A 23,958-nucleotide genomic window follows, 5' to 3' on the forward strand; every position below is an offset into this window, starting at 1 on the left:
TCATTTTTATAATGCATGAATAAAAATAGAAATAGTGCACATTTCAGTCCACCTGCATTGGAAAGTATATGACACATAAGCATCACTCTGGCTTTTTGCTCCAACTAGACATTGAGCTGTTGCTTTATTGAAATTCCTTTTCTAATTTGATTTTCATTTTTCCTCATGTAGAAGCATTCTGTGTTAGTGTTTATGAGGGGAAAAATGTCCATGTTACATTAACGTTTTTTTTCCGTTTAATGTAATAAGTATTTTCTCTGTGTCTTTAGCATGCTAAAATCTGCAGCAGCTTGGCTTTTAAACTTAAGTTAATGTTATCACTTTTCCAGCACTAAGGAGGCCTCAGTTATTTGTGAGGTATGCGAAGGCGCAGAGGAAATGACAGAACCACTGAAACAGTGCGCAGCCTGGCTTCAGGCCTACTTCTGTGAGCCCTGGATGACAGAGAAACTTCCTATGCCTCCTTTTCACCATCCAGTTTTTGAGCAAGGTCTGTAACCAAGTAATAATATAGTATTTCATTTATAATGTTTTGACTTGGCTAACTATCACATCACATATTCTCATTTTGACTATACCAATGTGGGACATTTTACATTGCTTTAAATAGAGGCCGCATGTAGCGTAGCGTACTGCAGCTACCAGAGTTCGTAATCTCCAACTGCTCCAAATGGTTGTGTTAGTTTTGGCACAGGTTTCCATAATTCTTGGCAAAGGCAGTAAAAATGATGCAGTTCAACTCTTGACGTTTGCTAGCTGAAAGGTTTAAATACGAACACATCTGAATGGCAGTAAATTTTTCAATAAGCCTATTGTTAACTTAAACTATCTTTTTGTCAGCAACACAGGGAATGAGGCTTATAAATGGACAATTAGCCAGTTCTATAAACACAGTTGGAGATAGTTACATTACATTAGGTAGCTATGTTGTATCTTTTTTATTAGTTTTAAATTCGAATTCTCAAAATCATTCCAGAAAATGTTCTAATTTTTAGTAGATGCAATGAGCAAGTATTGTTACTCAAGTAGTAAAAAATATACATACATTTAAATAAAAACATTACTTGAGAGAAATTTCCCCTTTACCATTTTCCATTTATTGCTTCTTTTTTCCCCAAAAAACCTCTTAACATAAAAGTCAATTACATGAAGTGAAATAGTTCCTAGTAAAAATCACAGTAGTTTGCTTTCTGCAGTGGCCTCTTTCTTGTCTCTCCATGAATGTAATCTTCTGACTGTGAATAATATGTACATTTTAAGGGAATTGTGTTTTAATTAAATATATTTAAAATGCTCTCTCAGAAATTAGGTTCCATAACAACAGTTAGTGTCCAAAAAAGGGGACTAGGAGTCTCACTAGTATGTACTGTAAGACAAAGTTGATGTTTCCAATATAAATTTACCTTTAGTAATGCAGCCATAAAGATTCCCACTTAGCTGAAAATTGGAGACGAATTATGGTTCTTCACTGCAGGTATAGTGGGAAATACGCAGTCTTTTTCCCTCCACTCCATGCTTTGGCACAAGATGCAGACAAAATGCAGCAAGCACCACTCTTGGACAGAACAGAGGTGCCCCTAGCAACGCCAATAGTGCTGAATGGCCCATGGAGTTTGAGTCTGGACAGAGTGGAGACCTACCATGTCTTTCTTTGTACTAGGCTGTGTTAGAAAGCAGCACTGAAACACAGTGTGTCCTTCCAACACATTACAGGTTCCCCTGCTGTGCTGCTTCACATTTAGGAGCCTTAATTTGGACTATAGCATGTAGGATCTCATTTTCAACTGTACTGTAGTTGCCTATGTTGTACCTACAAAAAAAGCATACACATGTAAAACAGACATTTTCATGCACAAAATAGGTAATTGTACATACAGTTAGTCATACACACACGAATACATATGCATGTTTTATGGTCACGATTTAGGCTTCTGTGGTTGCAAATTTCACCTACAAGATCTTGACACTCATTACTGCTTGTAATTTTTATTAAAAAATCATTCAGGTATTTATCAGTTTTCATTTTGTATATGATGCTTTCTTTAGTGCTTTACTGACTAAATGCAACTTTAAGTTTAAAAATTAAATTTGGTAAGTAGTTGTTCGATGGTGTGATTGTTTTTGGATGGGGAAAGTAAGTTAATCACTGTGTGCAGTGACAAGGGGTGCTGGAACAATTTGTGTAGTGGGGGTGCTGATATATATATGATGGAAACCACTTCAAGCCAGGGAGTGCAGCAGCAACCCCTAGTTCCATCACCTATTAGAGTGACTCTCTTTATTGATCAATGCATGTTATGGCAGTAGTTTAAATGCAACAGCTCTGATTGTCTCATTACAGGGTAAGTATTGAGTAAATAACATTTTAAACTTTTTAAGCCCCTTTTTGCATGATTATAAAGGCTTAGATGGAGATAATATAGTATCACATCAGTGATACACATTTTATTACTTGCTAAATAATTTTTTATTCAGAGATATTTGAATCTATGTGGTTAAGAAATTGGAGATGTAGAAGTTTTTGTTTATATCATCCACATTTAAAAAGAAAATTTGGGTGTATGCAATAGACTGCTACAAACTGCCAAAACGTTGAATTTAAAAATGTCAGTTCAGTGTTGTGTAGCTGAAATGCAGATGTTAAGCCCATGGAATCATCACCTGAAAAAGTGCAACAGATTTTTCATCAGTTGGAATGAAGTTAAGCACTTGGACATTTTTCATTGCTGTTTAAATTTTTTTTAATATAGATCCATGTTGGGGCACATTAGTGAAGCTGGGAGGGGAAGCTTCCACTGCTGCTGTTCTTCCTGTACCTGCTCTTTGAATAAATAAAGTATTTCAGTCTCCTGGACTATCAACCAGCAGCTTTCATAAGCACTTTAAAATAAACCCTTGTGCCACAAAACTCTGCTGTTCATGGTTTATATGAGCCAAAAGCTCAGTATTGAAACATTGAGCTTGGTTAATGAAATATAATAGTTCAAAATTAATAATTACAGATTTTATTTTAGCTACTGTTTTCAAGATCCAGGTCCTGCGGAAATTTGCCTTCATGTGTGATGACCTCTGGTAACTTCATGAGTCTCTTGGGCTCTTCACCCACAGAGGCTATTCCTTATTCTGAGAGGAGTAGCTGCAGCAGTCACAGACTGTGTAATGAGGCATTCTGAACCACTCCCTTCCCACGAACAGCAGCTCTGATTTTGCTAGACTAATTGCTCTATGGCAATTATGTCATTGTCAGTATTATTGGGAGAGTTCAGAGATCAGCCAAGAAGAGAAATGAAAGATCCACTGAGCTGAAATACTTCTTTGGGCAGAGAGGGAGAATAAGCTGCCTCTTTATTACTGATTTTTCTCTCACCACTCTCCAGCAACAGCCAAGTAGGAGAGTAAATCCAGCAAAAAGAATTAATTTCTGCTTCATATGCAGCCTTGAGTAGGGCGCTTTGGTGGCCCTGAGAATTTAGTACTACAGGGTAGGAGCAAGGTTCTGATATACAAGAGCTCTGCTTCTCCCAATTGGGTCTGTAGTTCTAACTATGGAACAGGTGTGGCTTTTTGAAGGTTACGGCTTCTGCAGCAAGCCTACCTTTGGTTGGCCTCCCACTGAGCCTGGACTGTAATGTTTAGTGACCTTCTGCACTACAAGTTTAATTTTTTGGAACCTTCAAATAGGTTTTCCTCATTTTAACATGTGTGGATCCAGATTTTTTTAATTTAGTTCAATTATTTGGTCTTGGACTGAGACCAGGTGTGCACATTTTATGGTAGAAAAAAGCAAGCCTATAAAGGAAATACTGACACAGACTTAATTGGCCAAACTGCATTGATGTGATGCATTTCTTTATATAGTCTCTTACTTTCTCTCAATGATCATGTCATATAATATAAAAGTATTGTTGGAACAAATGGGAGAATGTCATATTGAAGATGTATTATAATTTCAAAAAGGTGTTATTTTTAGAAAGTTATTGGAAAAACTAAGGCAGTAAAGTGTCATACAGAGGAGTTTTAATAGGGTATGTTGTATGTTTCAGCTTATTTATGAAGTCTGCCTTACACCAGAGCTACAGTTGCTCAATTGAGATTTAGGTCTTTGTTTATGTTCTTCATATTTGCATTTGAATGTGCATACCAATAGCTCTAGGCACTTTAAAAAAAAAAAAAAAAAAGTGACATAAACGGAGGAATAATAATCCAAAACTATAAAAAGACTTGACCCATATCAACCTTCTTATGCCAGTCATCCTTAATCCAACTATTGCATCCTTCAACCCAGCTTCTTCCTCACATAGCCTCAAGAATGGATGGACTTTACAGCATGCCCAGATAATCTGTGGCTTTAATGGATTAGGTAAGAGTTGAGTTACAGAATTAAGGTCCTCCATCATAGAAAATGCTCCATCAGCCCCTTTGCTTCTAAAGCACTGGGCTGTCATCTCAGGCACCCCTGCTGGCCATAACTATGGCAGTATGACTTGGACAGGGGATGTTGTCTCTCAGTTGGCTTCTATCCAAAATATTTAGGGCCTGATACACTTTTAAAAATTAACACTTTAAACTCTGCCAGGAAATGCAGAATATGGAACACCAGTGTAAAGTGCTTTCGGCATGCAGTACCACCCAATAAATGAGCAAAATGCTTCACTGACTTACATTGATGGATGGTGTCAAGGCACAGTCCCATGTAAAGAGCACATTACAGTAGTCTGATATCAAGATGACAAAAACAGAAGTAAGAGTAGCAAAGTTTGTCTCCGAAAGAAAAGTTTACATTCTTGTTACTAAAAACAGATTGAAGAAAATTGTCTTGGCTGCATTGGTTTCCAGCCATGCTTATTCTTCCAGACAACACTCTTACTGCCAAAGGTGTTGAGCATCCACAGTTCTTGTTGCTGTCAATTTCTGAAGGGAGAGATTTTGCATGTTTGCATTCAGGTCCAACATGTCTCCAGCTGGGCACTTAGAAAATGAGAAACAGACAATAATAGTGGCCAAAATTTTGACATGCTTAGTATCACATAGGAAAACTAACAATCCTTGTAGCTGCTTCTCCCCTTTATTTCCTCCCTATGACTGGAGGGGTGTTAACAGGCCACTTGACTTTGAAATATGTGTTAACTCCTTATGCTAAACAATCTGTTTAAATCTTATATTTAAGCAGTGACACTTCAAGTTTGTTTAGCTGAGCTGAAGAAGAGCTCTGTGTAAGCTGGAAAGCTTGTCTCTAAGTAGGTCCAACAAAAGATTTTACCTCACCAAACTTATCTATCTAATAAGAAAACTCTGGCAGAGGCTGGGATAGAACTGAGTTCTTCTGTATGTCATTTGCCTGCCTTAACCACAAGCGTATCCTTTCACTTCTTGCAGTCCCTGGGCTTGTTTTCTACACATCTTCCAACTTCTAAAGTAAATGAGGCAAAGATCCTAAAAAGAGCCTCATTTACTACACACTCTTTAAATGATGCACACCATCCATTCTGTGCACTGAATGAGGCAGAAGTCCTGTGAAAATTCAGTATGTAATCACATAATTAAGCTATCAGAATTCATATGCACAAGGGGGGTGAATTACAGTTGCACAGGCAATGTAAATTATGATTTTTCCTAAATTTCAAATGCTGACATTGCAACCTGAATGATGTTCTTTTAATGCAATTTTAAATGTAATTTCTACATTATTTAAAAGGTAAAAGGTTTAAAAAAAAAAAATTATTTGCAGATGTAAAAACCTCGCCTCCCCTGCCCCATCAGTAATAGGGTTTGAACCCAGAACCTTCTGCATTGCAGCAGAGCTGGGGCCATGGAAGAAAGCTGTTATCCTAGAGAGAAGATAAATAGAGCCCTGCAAATCTGGAGATATCCACTTTATATCTGCAGATATCCACAGATGTGGGTATTTGTGGATATTTTTTGTGGATCGTGGATGGATGCAGATCCATATTTTATATTTAAAGCCCTGCAAATCTGCAGATACCCACTTTATATCTGTGGATCACTTTTGTGGATTGGATGCGGATACAAATTTTATATCAACTCAGAACTCCAGAGATGAACCACAGCAGCCATATGCCGGGTACAGGGGTAATTGGATGGAACCTGGCCTGGGATAAGCCTCTGGAACCCTGTGCCTAAATGGCAACGTATTTCTGCAAGGCCTGACATAAAGTCTTCATCCTTGGGGCCTGCACGCTGAAATGTGCATATCATAGAATCATAGAATATTAGAGTTGGAAGGGACCTCAGGAGGTCATCTAGTCCAACCCCCTGCTCAAAGCAGGACTAACCTCAGCTATATCATCCCAACCAGGGCTTTGTCAAGCCTCAGTTTAAAAATCTCTAAGGATGGAGATTCCACCACCTCCCTAGGTAATCCATTCCAGTGCTTCACCACCCTCCTAGTAAAAAACTTTTTCCTAATGTCCAACCTAGACCTCCCGCCCGGCAACTTGAGACCATTGCTCCTTGTTCTGTCATCTGCCACCACCGAGAACAGCCTAGCCCCATCCTCCCTGGAACCCCCTTTCAGGTAGTTAAAGGCCGCTATCAAATCCCCCCTCACTCTTCTCTTTTGCAGACTAAACAAGCCCAGTTCCCTCAGCCTCTCCTCATAAGTCCCGTGCTCCAGCCCCCTAATCATTTTTGTTGCCCTCCGCTGGACTCTCTCCAACTTGTCCACATCCTTTTTGTAGTGGGGGGCCCAAAACTGGACACAATATTCTAAATGCGGCCTCACCAATGCCGAATAGAGGGGAATAATCACTTCCCGTGACCTGCTGGCAATGCCCCTCCTAATGCAGCCCAATATGCCATTAGCCTTCTTGACAACCAGGGCACACTGCTGACTCATACCCAGCTTTTTATCCACTGTTACCCCCAGGTCCTTTTCTGCAGAGCTGGTGCCCAGCTCGTCGGTCCCCAGTCTATACCTGTGCATGGGATTCTTCCTTCCTAAGTGGAGGACTCTGCACTTTTCTTTGTTGAACCTCATTAGATTTCTTTTGGCCCAATCCTCCAGTTTGTTTAGGTCACTCTGTATCCTATCCCTACCTTCCAGGGTATCTACCACTCCCCCCAGCTTAGTGTCGTCCGCAAACTTGCTGAGGGTGCAATCTACCCCATCCTCCAGATCATTAATAAAGATGTTGAACAAAACCGGCCCCAGGACCGACCCCTGGGGAACTCCGCTCGTGACCGGTTGCCAGCTAGACATGGAGCCATTGATCACTACTCGTTGAGCCCTGTGTATTGTCATACTTACCTGCATAGAAAAGCAAAGTGCAAAAAAGGCAAGATTTGATAAGCAAACAATTAGTAGAAGGACAAAGAAAGAGGTGGAAAAGGAATGCATACTTACACTGCAGGTGAATTTAATGTCTGTCATATAAAGGAGTTTTGAATTCAAGAACGGATATTGGTAAAATACAGCTCCATCCATATCTGTCTTGCTCTCTTTCTCAGGACCTTTTAGATAGAAATACCTCAATTCTGTACACAGGACAATAAGCAAAAATCATTTCTGTCCTTTACTGAGCACTCCCTCTCTCTCTATAAACTTAAATCAATGAGCTCAGTTAACCTGACTATATTCAGCTCACAGTGAGAACAGAACACACCATATGAAATTATCATTATCAGAAAAAAGCTTTGTTTACCTCTGTTTAGGTCATTTTATAGTTATTACATCGTAGTACAAAAATTACATTTTTTCTGCTAGCTGGCAGTGGGATTTTTGCTACATCCATACGTGCACCATAGAATATTAAGGTTGGAAGGGAACTCAGAAGGTCATCTAGTCTAGTTCCCTGCTCAAAGCAGGACCAAGCCCAACTAAATCATCCCAGCCAGGCTTTGCCAAGCTGGGCCTTAAAAACCTCTAAGGATGGAGATTCCACCACCTCCCTAGGTAAACCATTCCACTGCTTCACCACCCTCCTAGTGAAAAACTTTTCCTAATATCCAACCTAGACCTCCCCCACTTCAACTTGAGACCATTGCTCCTTGTTCTGCCATCTGCCACCACTGAGAACAGCCTATCTCCATCCTCCTTGGAACCCCCCTTCAGGTAGTTGAAGGCCGCTATCAAATCCCCTCTCATTCTTCTCTTCTGCAGACTACTTAAGCCTAGTTCCCTCAGGCTCTCCCAATAAGTCATGTGCTCCAGCCCACTAATCAATTTTGTTGCCCTCCACTGGATTCTCTCCAATTTATCCACATCTTTTTTGTAATGGGGGGCCCAAAACTAGATACAGTACTCCAAATGTGGCCTCACCAATGTCGAATAAAAGGGAATAATCACTTCCCTTGATCTGCTGACAGTGCTCCTATTAATGCAGCCCAATATGCCATTAGCCTTCTTGGCAATAAGGGGACACTGTTGACTCATATCCAGCTTCTTGTCTAATGTAACACCCAGGTCCTTTTCTGCAGAACTGCTGCCTAGCCAGCTGGTCCCTAGTTTGTAGCAGTGCATGGAATTCTTCCGTCCTAAGTGCAAGACTATGCGCTTGTCCTTGTTGAACCTCATCAGATTTCTTTTGGCCCAATCCTTCAGTTTGTCTGTGTCACTTTGTATCCTATTCCTACCCTCCAGCATATCTACCATGCCCCCCAGCTTAGTGTCATCTGCGAACTTGCTGTGGGTGAAATCCACTCCATCCTTCAGATCATTAATGAAGATATTTAACAAAACTGGCCCCAGGACTGACCTCTGGGGCACTCCACTTGTTACTGACTGCCAATTAGACATTGAGCCTTTGATCACTACCCATTGAACCTTATATCCACCTTATAGTCCATTCATTCAACCCATACTTCTTTAACTTGCTGGCAAGAATACTGTGGGAGACGTATCCAAAGCTTTGCTAAAGTCAAGATATATCACGTCTGCCGCTTTCCCCAAAAAGTTCCTATTGTTTCTGCATATATCTGTTGAACCACTTATTTCAAAAGGACCTCTAATGAAAATCCTGCCACATGAGTTATGGGAATGTGTACTTTTCTGTGTAAATAAATAAATTTTTCTCCCTGTGTGTCTTCCAATGGAAGGCAGTATGTATCTTGGAAGTTATTCATATGGTCTCTAGAAATGAGAATGGAATTGTTATACAGACTTGTCACTTGAGCACACCATTATAATATATGCCTCCAAAATTGAAAGTCCATCTTTTACCACCATGGAAAAGGGTTAATAGTCTCTTGATCTTTCTTCAGCCCCATCTCAGGTGGAATGTAGGAGCACATCTTTACTGCTATGTTGCAGAAAACGATAGTGAACTTTAAAACAATCTACTAGTGCTTTAAGGCAACACTGGGGAAAAAGTGCTCTGGCATTCTTCTTGTAACTCTGTTTGGGAAGAGCACTTGCCTACAAAAATTGAATTGCCAGAGGTCAAATGTTCTCTAGATATAGTTTTATTTTTGCTGTTGTAATTCTAAATGTAATTTACAAGTTTTCTGACAATAGTGCAGCTATCTCCACTATCAGTTTGTTACTTAATGTCAGATTCATTGTTGATCAAAAACTTGTTTATTAAAGACTGTACTTTGTACCCTTAAACTTACATTCCACTGTAAATCCCCCCAAAATACATTTTTATATCATGCAGTGTATTCCTGTGCATTTCCAGTGTATAAAGATATATACACAATGAAAGATGACTACTAAAATAAGAAAAGCATTTACAGTATTGAGATCAATGCTGATCACTTTCCCTTTGCTTTAAATTAAAGCTTGTAAAAAATTGTAGATCTTGCTGAAATATTATTTAGTGAAGTTAGAAAGTTTTAAACCTCATATGGCAGTTTATTGATTACAACAAGGAAGCAACTCTATAGTCAAATGAAGTGGGAAAGAAATATCTGGTTAATATGCAATTCTTTAAACCTTAGGGCTATCAAACTATTTTTCAGGGGCAGCAGAAGCAGAAATCTAAGTCTAAGGCTTTCCAAAGCTACAAGTGGAAAAGGTGAGGGGGAAAAAAAACAACCAATTAAAGGAATAGAAATAGATAGAAGACACCCATGATTTTGAAGACTTCTGTACAAACTGTCAGATGTCCTGATTCAATACAGGGAGATTACAACATGAACAATTTATATAGTGTAAAATATAAACTTATATTTTGGTGATTTGGAAACAAGAAGAGAAAAGGAAACACTTGAATTAAAAGACAGAGCAAGCAGAAATGGGGAAGTTAATTTGAACTATGAATAACTTAACTGAGCTGTTTGAAAACCCTGGATTGTTAACAGAATAAGTGTATAACCATAACAGTTAAATACATCTAAAATGTTAACTGAAAGGTTTTTTATTTAATCCTGGAGCACTCATGTAATCATGCTTTATCAATGTAGGTTAATACTGCCAGAATATGGACATTTTACTACCTTTTCACCTGTTGTTTTTAATTCCTATAGTGATTGCAATTGTTGAGGTACCTGCATATATAATAATCTTTAATCCAATATAGCTATATGTGTAATTAACTGTACTCATCTATTTAAACTCGGATACACTTAATTTTAGATGACTGCTCCAGTAATGTGTTCCAGCCTCCAAAAGAGTCCATAGGAGTTCTCTGAAAATATACAGATTGTTGACTTATTGCAGCCATAGGTCGGTGGACTCAAGAAAACTTGATTCTATTCCTGACCTTGCCACTAACCTACTTGATGATCTTTGGCCAGTCATTTCACCTTTTTGTGCCTTAGATTCCTTATCTGTTAAATGAGGATAATGATACTGATCTCCTTTGTGTAAAGCTTTTTGAGGTGTACTAATGAAAAATGCTGTATAAGAGCCAGGTATTATTATTATTATTATTTAGCAACAGTGAAAGGATTTGTGACCAAACCTCCAACTTCCATATGGCTTTACAGAATCAACAAATGGGTAATAGTACAGGACTTACTTTACATACCTATATACTTAGGTGTTGTGCTTAATTGAATGCAAAATGGTAGTGATACAGAGGAGAGTTAAGGTTTTTGTGACTGACATTAACTATGTATCTTCATACTTCATTTTTAATGTGCAGTCTAATGGTCGGGAAGGGTAATGAGAAATCTGCAGTCTTTTTTTTAAGGTTTTCTTTTAAGTGATGATAAAATTTTACTCCAGATTAACCAATATTTTGACTAGGAATTAATTACCTTTTAAAAATTGCTTTGTGACCAGAATCCTTGTGAAGCTTGAAAGTTGTATGTTGGCTCTAGCAGCTCTTGCAAGCTATGGAAGAACTGTTAGAAGCGGATGAATCAGTGAACTAGTTGTGGTGATATTAACCAAGTGCTATGGCAAGGGACTTGAAGAGGAGGGTAGCAAGATGGGGATTATAGGGTTAGCTGGAGGACAAGGAAGACTACTTTATTTCAGCATAGTTGGAGTTTCTAGGCCAAACCTTTCTGTTCAGAAAAATGCGTATTTAGTTGGGTAACCTTTAAATCACTTAGTTCTATGTTGCTTTTATATCTCAAGCATTATAAAATTAATCATATAACTATGAAATAGTGGCTAACGTCAGATTTCTTGTATTCTTCCTTCTTTGTTATTTCTATATTTGCAAATTGATTATTAAAGTGCAGATAAAAAATGAGCCAGACATGATACAGTGAACCACACTAATGCCAATGAGAATAATGTGACATGAATAAGGATGGATTACACCAAGTGCAGATTAGTGACGTTTGCTGGTTAGTGAGTGTGGTGGGTGATCCATAGGTTGAGAAAATACCTGATTTTATAGATAAGGGAAGTTCAGTAGATCTACTATATTTAGACTTCAGTAAAGCATTTGATGTGAGAAAATATTAGTTAAATTAGGGAAGACTGGGATCAATACAAGTATTGTAAAGTGAATAAGGAATTGACTAAAGGGAGAAGGAAACAGGTTGTGCTGAAAGGTGAATTATCAGACTGGAGGGAAGTTATTAGTGGAGTTCCTCTTGGGATCAGTCTTATTCAATATTTTTATTAATGTCCTTGGCACAAAAAGTAAGTGTGTGCTAATGAAATTCGCTGATGATACAAAGTTCAGAGGCATCGTCAATACAGAAAAGGATCGGAATATTACACAGAAAGACCTGTTTGATCTTGAAGACTGGAGTGACAGAAATGGGATGAAATTCAGTAGTACAAAATGCAAGGTCATCACTTAGTTCTAACAATAAGAATTTCTGCTACAAGTTGGAGCTCATCTTGGAAGCAACAGAGGAGGAGACAGACCTAGGTGTGTTGGTCAATCACAGGATGATTTTGAGCCACCAATGTGATGTGGCTGTGAAAAAAGCAAATGTGATCCTAGGATATATCAGGTAAGTCATTTCCAGTAGAGGTATTAATGCTATTGTACAAGACACTACTAGTAATACCTCATTTGGCGTCCTGGGTACAATTCTGGTCACCATGTTCAAGAAAGATTAATTTAAACTGGAACAGGTGCAGAGAACAAGTACTAGGATGATCAAGGGAATGGAGGGCCTGTCTTATTAGAGGAGACTGAAAGAGCTTGGCTTGTTTAGTCTAGCAAAAAGAAGGCTGAGGGAGGATATGATTTCGCTCTATGAATACAATAGAGGGTAAATACCAGGGAGGATGAAGACTGTTTCAGCAAAAGGACAACGTTGGCACAAGAACAAATGGATATAAAATGTCCATGAACAAATTCAGGCTGGAAATTAGAAGAAGGTTTCTAACCATCAGATGGGTGAGATTCCGGAACAGCCTCCAAATAGGAATTGTGGAAGCAAACAAAGTAATAAGTTTTAAGAGAGCTGGACAAATTTATGACTGTGTTTGTATAATGAGGATGCTTTAGCTAGTAGAGCCCTAGAGCTCACTTCCAGTTTGTTCTACATTCCTTAAAGCTCATGCTTCAGGGTTACAGCTAGCCACATGCAGGAGTCAGGAAAGGATTTTTCCCAATTCTGATATTTTTGTTTGTTTGTTTTTTAATCTCCTTCCTTTGATGCATCAGTGCTGGAAAGAGGATATTGGACAGGGTTGGCCTGGGCTCTGAGGTGGCACTAAGCATTCTCTCTCTCAGCTGCTTGACTGGTTGGTTCATACTCACATGCTCAGGGTCTAACCGATCATCATTTGTGATGTCGGGAAGGAATTTTCCCCCAGGTCAGACTGGCAGTGACCTTGGGTGTTTTCATCTTCTTCTGCAGCATGTGAGTGCGGGTCCCTTGCCAGGATTATCTGGGTATATCTTTGAGATGCTTCCCAGAGGTATCTAGGGTTGTGAGGCATCTTAGTACCACCTGCCTTTAGCATGAGGGAGTTTTGTCTGTTCCTACTGTGAATCAGCTCCCTGAAACTACCAGACTCTGGCTGCACAAATACTATCTTACAGGTGTCTGTGGGCCTCACTCTCCCTGCAAAGATAGGGATAAGTACACACCAGCTCCCAGGTCTTCAGAGCATTCCCTGTAGTGTCCAGCCCTTTATCCACTGGACACTCACAGAATTACCAAGTCCACTGTTCCCAAAGGAACAGTACACACCAGTTTGTACTCAGGACCATCACTTTGCATGATAATAAGTTTATCAAAAAATAGAGATTCAAGTAATAGTGAGTCAGACTATTGGAACTAATGGTTTACATATAAAAAACAAAATCGTAACAAGCTTTCTAGAGACTAAACTTAACAAGTTACTCATTTGCCTAAGGTATGTCTATATTGACAGCAGCATTCTTGGCACCACCGGATCGATTCTGTGGGATCAATTAGGCGGCAGTGGAGAGCCGCTCAATCTATCCGGAAGTCAACACCGTTAATCCACCCCCGCAAAAGATTAACACTGAGTCGATGGGAGGGCATTTCCTGTTGGCACAGCGTAATGGGGATGCCATGCTAGGTACAAGTTAGGAAATGGATGGGAGATACGCAAGCTATGTAGAGTAAACTTATGTATCCCCTGTTGACTGCCGCCAAATTTCACCGGCCTAAGAAGACCAGGCCTAAGAAGCTTATTTCACTCAAAGTTCTCGCCAATATTTTCAGCCAAAAGTGGTGGAAACCCCTTTTCCATGAAACAAAAGCATTGTTCTTTTACTTCCTCAGTGAAGTGTGCCCAGGTGACTCTTTAGTTCCCTCAAATATATTCAAGCATTTGAATATATGCTATGATGTACACCTCCAGATAGGGCTCCCTCCCCCCTCCACCGGCTGCTTATTTCTTCCTGTTAGTTTGTTTCTGAAGTCCTCACAATCCTTGATTTGCATTCAGTTCAGACTGGTGATAGCAAACCCATTGTGAACAAGACAACACTCAATTTACATGTAAACATATACATGGATAAACATCTCTTGTCTGACAAAAAACCTGTTTTTTTACTTTTGCTGGTGACCAGCACCTGGATACACAATTTAAGAACATATTTTCCATATATATACATAATTCCATATAGTACTTGTACATACATTTCACAATAATATTGATACCCAGAGAGACACCAGCTTTTACTTGAGACCTGACATTCTTCAGTGTATGTACTAGATTCAGGATATTTCTGTAACCCCTTTGTATTCCCTTGCCAGTTGGTATTAAAAGGTTCTTGGGTCACAGTCTTATTTAATCATTTCCCTGCCATCGTGGGGGCCTTGGGCACTGGTGGACCTTGGTGCCACGTATTCTCTGCCTGTGTCATATCATAGTCTAGTTTCCTGTGGGCTGTAATAATTTGATCTAATTTTGGGTGTTGCATTTAGCATTCAGGTGGTGCTGGGTGTTGATGGTGGCCTGAAATATACAGGTCAGATTAAATGATCTAGTGGTCCCTTCTGGGCTTAAAGTCTGTTATTTAGTAACACCCCTCCACTGTGGGGACAAGAGTGGAAGATCCATGCAGCAGAGGATCCTCCAAGCTCAAACATGCCTCTATTCCACCTCTGTTCCATTGCCTTACTTCCCTTGTTCACTGTTACAAAATGAGAGAGACCCAATGGAATTAAATTCAGGTGGTGTAAATCCTAGAAGCAGCCTACCCAGTTATGCTATCTATCTTCTACAAATGGAATTGTACCATTTCCACTGCCAAGCAGCCTTCTGCTGCTGGGTAGAAAAGGGCAGGGCTTGCCTTAGTGCCTGGAAAAGCAGCAAACACAAAACATTGTCAATATCATTGTTTTTGCAGTTAACCAAAGGCCAAATTCACTTGATTCTGCTATAATCATTGAGATTCAACTCACTAGAGAGCAAAAAATCAACCATTGTTAGGGACTATCACATTTTTTAATCCAGCTTCATCAGACATGCAAATAACATTTTCTAGAAGTCTTAATAGAAGTGTGTTTTAAAGTAGATGGTAATGGTGCAATACTGAGCAAAACTTCCAGGCAGATTATTAGTACTTCACATGGTGGACATAGCAGATTCAAGTGCAAAGAGATGACACGTTTTCATATATCTGTCTGCCAACTGGAAATTCAAATTCCATAGATTGGCAACTTCTTTTATTACCATTTCATGTGAGACTGGCTTTGGTAAGCAGAAAGTCTGTTTTGTTACACTTTTAATGGATTATCCAGTACCTTTCTTCAGTTCTCTTCAAATAGATATCAACCCCCACCCACTTACAAAAAGAGGGGGGAAATTCAATCTAGTTACTTTTATGGCTTGATTTTTTTTCTGCCCAGCTTCAATGTGGCCCCTTTTTTGCATCAACAGATACTTACACCCACAGTAGATTCTAGGCACAAGCCTGGTGCACCATCTGTTGAAGTCAATGGAAAGATTCCCATTGACTTCAATGGCAGCTGGATCAGTTCTTAGACAAATCAAGTACTTACAAACAAATACTGTAGTCAGACATCAGAGTACTAATATTTGTGCCCACTGCTCATTGTGGGCACAAAAAAGCAGGAACAATTATTTTTGGGTAAAATTGTGTCTGCAGAATGGTAGACTTGCTCTGAAATTCAGAGTCTTAGTATTATACATGCATTCAAAAATAAGTGTAATCATTGAATCTATTTAAATTATGGTCATTTTGTTGTCATAAAATGTCCCTAGTGGATTTGGTTCTGTTATGGCTGTGACATCCAGTCACATTTTGAGGTTGAGGGTGGGGATAGGTGTAGTGATCCAACAGGGTTAGGAAGAGGTATTTATGTCTCTGGCAATCAGGCGCAGGGATAATATTTCCAGGGATGCTTGGAGAAACATGCTAACCAGCAGCATTTACTACAATGGTTCCACAAGTATTTTCTGAACTTTCCATATCCATGGCCATGCTGCCTCTAGTAACTGGAATGATTCCCTTAGCCTGATCAGTACTCTCCCTGACATTCTAAGAGAGCACCCATTCTAATTTTGGCTGCCTCCTGTAGAGGTGCATTAGGTCCAAGGATTTCTCAGAACCCTTAGTCCTCATCCTCCATTAGTGCGATCGCATAGGGCAGCCATTGTTTGGCACCAAAATTTGTATATCTTTGCAAGATTCTAATTATAAGAAATATCTGTATATACCTGTGCTTGTGGGGCACACAGAACATGGTAAATTAATACAAAAATACATTGCTTTTGAAAAAGTATCATCATCTTTTTGTCAAAATCCCTAGTAGTGATTGAAGATGGGTCCTGTCCAGAATACTGAATAAGGAACAAGCAAAATTCCACAACACAGCAGGGTCCCTGGTCCATCCTAGTGGCTCCTACACACTACAGTAATATAGATCATTAATAAAAATAACTCCTCCTCCTCTTCTTCAGGTCCATGTCTAGTATGGGAAGAATTTTATTTCTTTTTCCAAAGAGTGAAATATTAATTAGGGATACCGAGTCAGTTTATTCTGGCCCTGAAATCCCATCAGAGATGTGTGTGGTAGAAATATATTATTTTCTGAGGAAAGAACTTCTGTGTAAGTGGCATTTTCCCTCACTCCACCCAGAGGGACTCTAGAAAAGTCCCCTCTCTGCTTTTGGGGCTCGGTGCCTCAGGAGGAGGCAAGTACATGGAGAATGGCTGTCCTGACTCCTTCAGTTATTTTACAGTGCAAAATAATGCTGACACTAACTACGTTCATGTCCTTCTCCATGTTGAAAACCCAGCCCTTGGAGGGCTTTGGGGCCACCTCTGGCAAGAAAGCACTGGCAAGATGCTGAGAAGCTATGCTGCCCTGGGCCTCCGCACGTGCCAAGCCGTTCCCAGCTGCCCTAAGATCATTGGGATTTCTTTACATATCATGCAATCTTCCCCTTCCCCGACGGGATGATCCTCTGTAAAACCAGTATATTGAAAATCAAAGCTTCTTGGTCATTCCACAAGGAAAAAGAGAGAAACCAGCCCACATTTTTTAAAAAAGAACTTGCACGACCTTTTTGATTTTTTTACCCTTATTCTTTGATGTAAGAGCAAAAAAATAAATTAAGATGTTATAAGGATAGCAAGTGAAATGAAAAAATCAGATATGGGAAATCACCATTTTTGTTCATAATTATGTGGTCACCAGCTTTCCATGGATCCCTAGATACTAGAAGCCTCCTAGCAGCAACACAGAGACACAAGTAAGTACGCTTCTGTTCATTCATTCTTTTTGGTTTTTATTTGTCTGTCTGCCTGCAACTCTTTTCTAGCCTTCTACAATCTTTCACCCTATTTAAAAATGATTTAAGCAAGAGAAAAAGAACAAAAAAGAATTGTAAAAACTACCTGCCCTCTCTACCACCCTCCCATATATTAAGCAACATTCAACTGAGTTACTACTCTCATACTTATTTTCCCTTATCAGTGTGAAATATACATCAGCAGTGATATTTTGAAAAGTATGTTGCTTCAAAAGGTTCTGTATTTCAGATTAGTATAAATTATATTTAGTGTGACTGTTTCTATAGTAACCATTCTCTTTTACTAAATACCATTGTTAATTTTTTCACAAAACATATAAAAAATATTGTGGGATTTGCAGCAATGTGTATGCCTCCTCCCTTTATATAAATTCATTTTGAGGAAAAAATGAATTTTTGAATATACTCTTTTTTTTTCCCTTCTGTGTGACCTGAGAATGCTCCTTTCTCACCTGAATCCAAACCATTTTGCTTTATCTCCCTTTGGATTGTGTAAGTGAGATCCGGACAATATATTTTAGAAAAACAAGGAGTTACTGAACTGCAGAAACGTATACTTTTCACTGAAAATTTGCATCCTGCATGCCTTTCAGATTAAAATATGCAAGAACCAACATAAATGGCACACTTTTTTTTTTCATGAATTGGGCCTTTGATGTTCAAGAGGAGGCACTATTAAAGGACATCCCTAGAAGGCTGTAGAAACTGTTCCTATTTGTGACAAATATAAAACAGTACAAATCTAGCTGAATGTGATGGTGTCATTAGTTTGTGAATCGCATCCTTGAAAATAACTGTGGAGGAGCCAAATCGGTTTAAAAGAAGATAACAAAATGGTTTAAGCTACTTAAGTTGAATGCCAATTATATTTTAATATTCAACTGAGCATATTTTACTAAGAAAAAAGGCAGCGTCGACGCATGCATAACTCATTGGCAGCGTCGACCAGCTGTGCCACTCTTCTCTTCGAATCACTTTGTGCATTTTAGTAGCATGGTAATTTAGTAGAGAACTACCTGAGTGATGGCATTTTCAATGAGCAGGTAATCTACAGAGAATTTTTATATGGTTATGAGTTCTGTGCTTCAGCTTGGCAACACAAAAATACATCAAGACCAATTACGGTATCAACTTTCAGCGTGATACCCTTGCCACGCAAGTGCATGTATTTCTGCCCCAGGCATTTCAAATTGCATCTAATTTGAAATCTTTGGGGTTTTAATTAAATTTCAGAATATATGGAATTCTTCATTAGTACCTGCTCTGAATAACAGATTATATTTCTCTCAGTCTCTCGTTAAAGAAGTAGGCTGTGGTAAATAGCATGTTCAAGAACTGATCATTTGTGGTGCCTGGATATTGGGAACAGAAATAGTGAAATGCAAAATAATATCAAAAAGATTATTAGTCCAGTGAGGGACTCTTGATTTGTATTTTAATGGAATTTTACATTTCTCTTAATGATTTGCAAATTGTCCTCTGATTATAAGATGCATTAAGCTTTTCATTTTAATGGCGAGACACAGCCATTAGCAGAATTTTTTTTCCTCCCTTCTTTTTAGAGTGCTTCCCTGCAGCAGATAAATATTGAAACCATTAACACCTTTTGATGTGCTTTATAGTGCTACAGTTTGGACCGATACGTGAATGAATGTGGCCTTTTATATTTTAGCACTTTGATTGAAGCTCATGATTGTCTTTACGTGGGTGAACAATGAATGAAACTAAAATTCCTTTTCAGGCACACAAGAAAATAAAAACTTATTTCCATGCAATTAATACGCCAAATGCTTCAGTGAACACTATTCATATTTAATGCAAAAAAAGATGTAAATACAGATGTCTGATTTTTAGGCTAACAAAAGTCGGAATCTTAAAAGTTAAGGTTGCTTAATTCTCACCATTCATTTGGGAATGGGGAGAAATAGGTTTTAGGTGGTGATAGAGCAGCTTTTGTTAAGAATTTAGGAGTAGCTCCTCTTCTTGATGTGCAAGATACATAAACATAACTTCGTGTTTGTAGATGTAAGAATATACAGTACACTTTTCTGCGTATGTTAATTTCTTGGTATTTGGCAATAGGGCACGGAATAGGAATAGTAATTTTAAGCAGGGTTTTGTTTGTTCTGTGTGTGTTCTTCTCCCATCGCCCCCAACCCAACCACCTAGAAATGGATGTGAATTTCTCCACCCATTTCAGCCTTCTTTTTCCTGGCACACAACTCTATAAAACAGGAACTTCTGCAAGGATGGATATTTAGGACTGCTTATTCAGTTTCCTAATCACAGTTCCTTGATAACGTCAGAGGTTTATTTGTAAATGTGTTTGCCGGATCGCTCTGTGAATAATTTGAACCTCACAGTTCAAATTGTAGTAAAATTAATGGTACAACTAGCTGTGTAATGCTACCTCTATCAGTCAAGTGACTAAATAATTTTATTAAAAATATTACATATCTTCACAATTATTGTGGCTTACTGCTTAAAAACATATCCCTTTAAAAAAGGAACTATGGTTAATGTAACTTTGAGGTTGAAGTCAGGAAATTCCAAAAGATAAACGTTAAAACTTAATTCTACTTTCTTGTGTTATGGAAGTCCCAAGTTGTGTATATACTTGTCAGATAATTCAATACAATACTAATAAATTGATACAAACTAATAAATATAATAAATTGAAGACAAATTTAGTTTGTATACAGTAAGCAAACTGTGTGCTGGGCTGTTCTGTTTCAGAATAATATTAATATTGTTAATTGTAATTAATACATTTAATTATATTAATATTATTTTTACATTTATAATTTATACATTTGATAATATCAAAGTAAATTTTAAAAGTGGAAAGAAATTACTATACTCACATTTTTCACATGAATTAGTGAAGATTTCATACTTTGCTGTATTCATACACAAAACAAGACATTTGCGATGCATGTCTCAAAATTGGAGTATATTAATAACTTTCTAGGGCAGCTATCTTTGGCAACATAATCTTCACAGAGCCACAGCGGGTGCAAATTCTTTGATCCAGAGCCATTTGGGAGTGTATATTTGGGACCGTGTAAAAAAATGAAACTATAAAAACACTTCATCAGTGTAATTCTAAATGGAATTATATGAAAAGGCAATTATGCTTGGAGTAATGAGAACTACGGAATTATATGGTCTCTCATCCCAGCCCATCTCCCCATTTCACACAAAGATCCTGTGCAAGCAGGCTGGGAAGCCTAAAGGAAGTACTAATGTGCCACAATGTGTATTTTGACATAATACAGTTATTAACAGTCATAATAAACATATATTATTGATTTATAAATTTGAAAACATACTTGATTACTTTTTCTAAAATGTCCCAACCATCATTGCTATCCTGTTTCATGGATTGTCTACAACTGTTTTGTAAATACACTTACTGGGACACTTTAATGAGTACTTTTGGAAGAGACGATAATAGACTTTTTAAACTATCAGCTTGGATATGTGGTGTGTTGCTACACCATATTATAGCATAATATGTAAACATATATTCTCTGCATGTCAGATTGTATAAGAAACTCTAGTTTGTAGAATGTTATGTATTCTATTCGACAAATATATAGGGCTCAATCCTCCTCCAATTCAAGTAAAAACTGATAGTCAGTTTCCCATTGATGCACAGGATTGCTGCAGAACAGGAGATTTGTTCAGGACTGAGTACATAATGATAAAAAGAGAGACCATGTTTTACAGCATATGGCAGTATATATTTTTCATGTTCTAATAATGCAAATGTGGTTGAATTGGATTTACTTCATCTTTATATTTTTGAAAAAGAGGAAGAGAAATCTCCATTGGGCTGGGACCAAACATGGAAATTTTAACTAACCCAGAGCAATTTGTTTATGAAAGCTGTGATCAATAGAGAAAGGGGATTGGGGTGGGCTTGTATGGGGGCTTTAAAATAGAATTTGGAACTACTTATATGTGATATAATTAATTGATTTAAACATGGGTTGTGGGCCAGTCCTGTTATCTCATTTATGGTTTTTGTTGCTATTTGAGACCAGAATTCAGTTCCCAGATCAGTCTGGTGATTCCCAGCTGGTCAGGAACACTGTGGCAGTATATTGCTCAGATTCTTGGGGGTACTGTGGGCCTTATATTCTGCAGTGACCTCTGTGATTAGAATTAGTTGAAATATAGGGGGAAATTCATCAAAATATTTTCCACATTGAAATGAAATTTCAAACTTGTCTGAATTTTCTGAGAAGCTCTTTGTGACTGAAATAAGAGTGGCTCTAAAATGACTCCTTCCAATCGTCTTCACACAGAACAGGATGCCTCAGTGTGGAGCCAGTGTATGAGACTGTCCACTTCTGAAAACTTGAAAGGGAGTCCTCCACTGAACATAGAGACAGAAAGATGTCCCTAGTTTTCAGACATACTAAACATCATAGTTCCCACTGATGTCAATAAATGAGTTGGTTCTCACTATGTCTGAAAAATCAGGATCTCAGTGTATTGGATTGCTCCTGTCTGTAGGAACCTTTTGGGCCTTTTGCATACTTATATATTTTGAGTATATCTGAAAGTTTCTGTAGTCTAAAAATCATCTGAAAGTTTCTGTAGTCTATTGTGTATAGTTGTTGTGTACTAGTGTGGATGATTCTATGATTGAGAATGGCCCAAAATTTGAAAAGAAGTAGAAACATTATTTGTTCCCTAATTGAAATTTTGTATGGCAAGTATAGGCCTAGAGCAGATTTCTACACCTGAGTTATAAACCCTTCAATAAAGAGTTTATTATAAAAACGCCGACAGTTTCTTGTCGGTGCTGTTAGCGCTGCAAATGATTACTGTCTAGCGGTTGCCTAAGACCTTAGCTGCTTTCATCCAACAGCCTTAAAACACAGTCATGGTCTTTGTAAGTACCCGCAATATTATAAAAACTTAAAGGTTTGACTTACAAGATAAGTTTAAAACGTCCAAAATACACTTTTAACTGTGTGTTTGCTTTAGACAATTTTTATTAAGATGCATAAATGATTAATTGAAGTCTTAACATCTTGCCTGTGCCTTTTGGAATCTGTCAGGAATTATCCTTTTACAGCTTGTTAATGAAGGCATGGCTGCTTCTAGAACAGTTCATATGCAATGCATATGCAGACTAAGGATTCAGCCCTCATGTCAGATCAACACTGCACATAGTATAGACAGGATGGTGGTAGGGGAGTAGGAAGGAAATGGAGAAGAAGCCTTTCAAGAGAATGTATATACTTTTTCAAGAATCAGTGTTAGCATAATTACAATGCTATTTTAATACAAGACATTGAATATTTATTGAAAGAATGCATCTGTTTTGTAATACCCTGGAGCACACGTAAAAGAATACCTGTTGAAGTAATAGCTTATTAAAGAATAATTTTAAGAGGCATTCAAAGAATTTACAATAGGACTTGTTTCTACAGTATTGACCTGATAAATTAATAATGTAAATAGCTATGCATTTTCTGTGCACTGTGGCACTGTATATTTTCTGAAACAATAAAAAACCACTTAAAAATCACTTCTTTTTATATCAAGAATTTGCTTTTTTAACAGATTTCTGCTGTATCAGAAAAACATTTTAATCACCGTAGTGTGAAACTTTCAGGCAGAAAGTGAAGGCCCAAGACACTGTGCAAGCTGATACTCATGGAGTTTCCTTTATATGAACCTTCCAAGTGGAAGAGATGTGGGAGCCCAGAGAGGAGATTGTTAGTAATGAAGGAAGGCAAAGAAACTCCAGCTCTGTGAAAGAAGCATGACCACTCACTACTTCTGTGCTTGCATCACAAGTCCTCTGTGTCATGAGAGGATGGTAGAGAGGAGCATTAATGGCTGCATTTTGCTGGGTTCTGAGAGGTCTGCATTGAGGTTTCCAATCTTGTTCCCCTTTTCCTTAAAACACCACCTCCTAGAAGTCTGATCCCAACAGTGCAGAGTTGGCTCTCTGGATTTATATAAACATTGAGGATTGTTAAGAAACTTGCCATGGCTCCACATTCCTTCTGCTCTTGTATGACAAAGGGTAATCCAAGATAACTGTGTTTGTGTTACATTAATCTGTGCACCTAATTTAGATTTCGCCATGACAATACAAGCATGCCGTGTGCACTACCTGTTCGATGTTTAAAAATATATATATATATTGGGGCATTTGAACTGCTTTTTACCTCTTACATTCCCCTGTGCTTCATAGAAGTAGAACCAAAGTAAATAAAATGAGAAATTTGAGCAGCATATTTTTAAGAAACCTTCTAGTTGTACAGAACACAAAACTAATGCTTGATGTAATGGAATATACCTCTAACACTAGCTTGCATTTTTACAATTATTTTCCTGTTGGGCCAGTA

The 23,958-nt window shown here is 38.2% G+C and overlaps 1 protein-coding gene across 6 annotated transcripts in view; it reads left to right on the forward strand.

Moving 5' to 3' along the window:
- MGMT (O-6-methylguanine-DNA methyltransferase) overlaps window positions 1-23,958 on the forward strand; it is a 308,081-nt gene that overhangs the window by 254,839 nt on the left and 29,284 nt on the right. For all 6 annotated transcript variants that reach the window (XM_067533423.1, XM_067533425.1, XM_067533421.1 and 3 more), the window contains one exon: window positions 330-490. In XM_067533423.1, the coding sequence (XP_067389524.1) occupies window positions 330-490 (161 nt within the window). The remainder of the gene's footprint in view (window positions 1-329; window positions 491-23,958) is intronic.

This window comes from Emydura macquarii, unplaced genomic scaffold (genome assembly GCF_026122565.2).
Source record: "Emydura macquarii macquarii isolate MOO-44397 ecotype Brisbane River unplaced genomic scaffold, CSIRO-AGI_Emac_v2 contig_3343, whole genome shotgun sequence".
Classification (NCBI taxonomy): Eukaryota; Metazoa; Chordata; order Testudines; family Chelidae; genus Emydura; species Emydura macquarii.